Below are 3956 nucleotides of genomic sequence, written 5' to 3' on the forward strand. Positions count from 1 at the left end.
AAACCGGTGTCTAGAACGTTCCATTTCTGGGTCGTTTTTTAAATCGTTGATATATCTATCTATATACGTGTGTATTATATGCCAAAAAATTAAATTTCAAAGGCAAAATTTTCATAAAACATGATAATTAATTATGTTCTTTTACATATAATAATGTTAACATTGAATTAAAATTAACCATTGAAACAGAGAAGCAAGGCCAACCTGATCCCAATCCAATCCATAGCTTTTGTGTTGGGTAAAGTTAGGATTAGGAGTTGGCCTCAAACCGACCCTAATCCGATCTGCTGTCTTGCACCACTACTTTGGAATCATTATTTTATTTTTGTTTTTTATAAGCCTGATAAGGCAAATTCATTGATTTCAAGTGCTCATCATACCATATTATCATGAGAAATGAATTCCTCAAGAAAGTACTAGAGAGTCCTAGATACCAGGTGTGCACATGTGATATCAAGAGGTTATTACTTGCATTCCTAGTAGTGAAGATCACCGAGCAGAGCACTGGGAGATTTTGAGCACCCAAAATTTAATACCGAAAAAACGTTTATTTACGTGCCAAACAATCAAAACGGGTCAATTGGGTGTGAGTTGCGGTCAGCACCAGCAACTCTTCATGTGTAGTGTAGTCTGTCATGGGATGGCAAGGTGGGAATGGGACTAATGACAGATTGTCTGGCTTGCTACTTCATACTTGTGGATCGGAGCACCAAGTTTCCCAATTTACAAGTTAATTACAGCTTCTGTGAGATATCAATAAACAAAGAACGACTCGTAATTCCACACTGACAAATATCTTCCTTCTCAATTTATTTCAAGTTTTACCTGATTGCAGTACAAATTAATGTGGTCTGAAAGCAGAACAAAGTAAAATCCAAAACAAAATCAAATCAGAATTTGCCCAGCTTCTTTTTCATTTGCACTCCCATGCATTTAAGTTAGTGCAAATAAAATTTCACTGCAACCAAATGCAGCCAAAATGAAAGAAACTATTATTGTTCTTTTAATTGTTTCACTTGAACACAAACAAGACTTATTAATAGCAATACCAGCGATTCAAAAGATAGTATGGGCAAGATTACCAATACCATTTCGCAATGCTAGCTGGAACCTTGGATCAGGATAAGGATTGGGTGAAAACTTGCATGATAAATCTATTTTTGTGCTCAAATTTATTCTCTGTTTTGATCTTGATTTTTCTTTACTTCTATGTCGCTGGCTCGGTCGTTCTTATAAAAAGAGAAGGAGGTAGCTCTACTCGTCTATCTAAGCCCACTTGTAGTCTAAGTTCCAAACCCCCAGGAAGATGGCTTCTGTTTCTCCCTTGAATCACGCCATTATTATTACCTCCACAACTTCTAAAGGATCTTCATCTCTGAGCCCTTTCAACCAGAGGAGGCCTCAAGTCTCTACAGTTGGCAAACGACGCCAGCGAATGGTCGGTAAGGCATCATGTGGAGCTAGAGGAGAAGGAGAGCAGAAACCAACACAGGGTGACGCGTCTAGTTCCGGCAATGGAGAAGGGTCTCTCGGCAGGATGGATAGGAGGAATGTGCTTATTAGCTTAGGAGGCTTGTATGGTGCCACCGGCCTCGGTGCTGACCGATTGGCATTTGGGGCTCCGATCATGGCGCCTGACTTAACTAAGTGCGGTGCCGCCGATTTGCCTACCAGTGCGAAGCCCACCAATTGCTGCCCACCTACCAGCTCGAAAGTTGTTGACTTCAAGCTGCCACCCCAAAACGAAGACATGCGCGTCCGGCAAGCTGCTCACTTGGTGGACGATGAGTACGTCGCCAAGTACCAGGACGCCATTGCCCGCATGAAGGCTCTCCCAGCCGATGACCCACGTAACTTCACTCAACAGGCCAATGTTCACTGTGCCTACTGCGATGGAGCTTACGATCAGGTTGGCTTTCCAGACTTGGAATTGCAAGTACACAATTCATGGCTCTTTTTCCCATTCCACCGATACTATCTCTACTTCTACGAGAGGATACTGGGCAAATTGATTGGGGATCCTACCTTTGCCTTGCCCTTCTGGAACTGGGACGCTCCGGCGGGGATGACTTTGCCGGCCATGTACACCAACCCCAGCTCATCTCTCTACAATAAACTTCGAGACGCCAAGCACCAACCGCCGACGTTGATCGATCTGGACTACAATCTCAAAGACCCCTCGATCACGAATGAGGAACAACTGAAGCACAACCTCGCCATCATGTACCGGCAAATGGTGTCTAACGGCTCGACGGCGCAGCTTTTCCTTGGAACCCCCTACCGTGCCGGAGACGAGCCAGACCCTGGGAATGGGTCGCTTGAGAACGTTCCACATGGACCGGTTCACTTGTGGGCAGGCGACCGTAATCAGCCCAATGCGGAGGACATGGGCAACTTCTATTCAGCCGCCCGAGACCCCATCTTCTACGCCCACCACGCCAATGTGGATCGTATGTGGACAATATGGAAGACTCTAGGAGGGAAGAGAAGGGACTTCACCGATCCGGACTGGTTGGACTCGGGTTTCCTGTTCTATGATGAGAACGCAGAGCTAGTGAGGGTGAAGGTCCGAGACTGCCTCGACGAGAAGAAACTCCGGTACACCTACCAGTCCGTGGACATTCCATGGCTGAAGACGAAACCGACGCCCGTCCGTAAAATGAAGGAAGCTCTGAAGGAGGAGGAAGGTCTGAAAGACAAGATCAAGGAGAGGGTGCTGAAGTTGGAGAAGAAGATTGCAGTGAGTGAGTTCCCGAAACAACTAGATACGGCGTTCAAGACAGTGGTCAAGAGGCCTAGGAAGTCGAGAAGCAAGAAGGAGAAAGAGGATGAAGAGGAGATACTAGTGATAGGGAAGATAGAATTGGAGAGAGATTCCGTGGTGAAGTTTGATGTCTACATTAACAACGAGGACGAGCCGAGCCCGGACAAGAGTGAATTCGCTGGGAGCTTTGTGAACGTTCCACACAAGCACGGGAAGAAGAAGAAGAAGAAGAGGGTGAAGACGTTCCTGAGGTTGAGCATAACGGAATTGCTGGAGGATTTGGAGACGGAAGAGGACGACGAGGTGGTAGTTACCATAGTCCCACGATTGGGAGGCGACCTTGTCAGCATTGGTGGGATCAAGATCGTTTACGCTTCGTGATTAGTTACTGCAATCTGCTGCCGGCCACTCGATTCACAGTAGTCGGCATCTTTTGAAGGTTTAAAGCAAAAAATAATCATGGGCTTTTCCGCTTATATTAAATAAAGGAAAATCTATAATTGGGCCAAGCCAAATTGAATCCACTCCGCGCATTATTTTTGGATTCATGTATTGTCCTATAAATTTGTATTAATTTCATTATTTTTGTTAATATTTATTAATATATTTTATTATTGTTAAATAAATTTATATATATTTTCACTAATCGGAAGAAAAAGGAAGAATGCTATAAAGAAGGGGGAAAGTTTTTTATACATTCAATTCACACCCTTCGTTGGTAAGATATAAAGAAAGGGGGAAGAATGCTATTGAGTTTATTTTTTGTCAACTCTATAATGTACAAATCTATATAACTAAAATTGAGTCAACCTCTTCTACTTCTTACTGCTTAATTACTTCAAACTTCAAAATTTTATAATTTAGAAGTTTGCTCCTGAACCAGAAACGTCATTGTTTGTATTAATTGTATGTGTGAACAAATCTTTCAACCATGCCTAGAGAAGCGTTGCAGTGGTCTGTTATGTGACTCCCATTATTGCTTTTGAAGATCGAAAGCAAAGTTTGGTGTAGAATTTTTGTCCATCGGAGGGGTAGAAATATCGCATTCTCTACTATTACCTCAGTGAAAAGCATATTTTGAAAACCAAGATAAGGGCTTTATGCATTGCTTTTTTCTTAGGAGACAAGAAAGTTCCTTGTTCTTTACTTTAAGAGCAATAAGAAATTGGCAGGTAGCTTATTTTTAGGAACT

General features: G+C 42.9%; 1 protein-coding gene across 1 annotated transcript; it reads left to right on the forward strand.

Moving 5' to 3' along the window:
- Positions 1–791: 791 nt before the first annotated feature.
- On the forward strand, positions 792–3390 carry LOC148877841 (polyphenol oxidase, chloroplastic-like). Its single transcript, XM_088945073.1, has one exon. It carries the CDS (start codon positions 1307–1309, stop codon positions 3143–3145), a length of 1839 nt encoding a protein of 612 aa, XP_088801199.1. The 5' UTR covers positions 792–1306; the 3' UTR covers positions 3146–3390.
- Positions 3391–3956: the final 566 nt, after the last annotated feature.

The sequence above is a fragment of the Nelumbo lutea genome, chromosome 1 (assembly GCF_056320005.1).
Source record: "Nelumbo lutea isolate HS-2025 chromosome 1, American lotus-T2T, whole genome shotgun sequence".
Lineage (NCBI taxonomy): Eukaryota > Viridiplantae > Streptophyta > Magnoliopsida > Proteales > Nelumbonaceae > Nelumbo > Nelumbo lutea.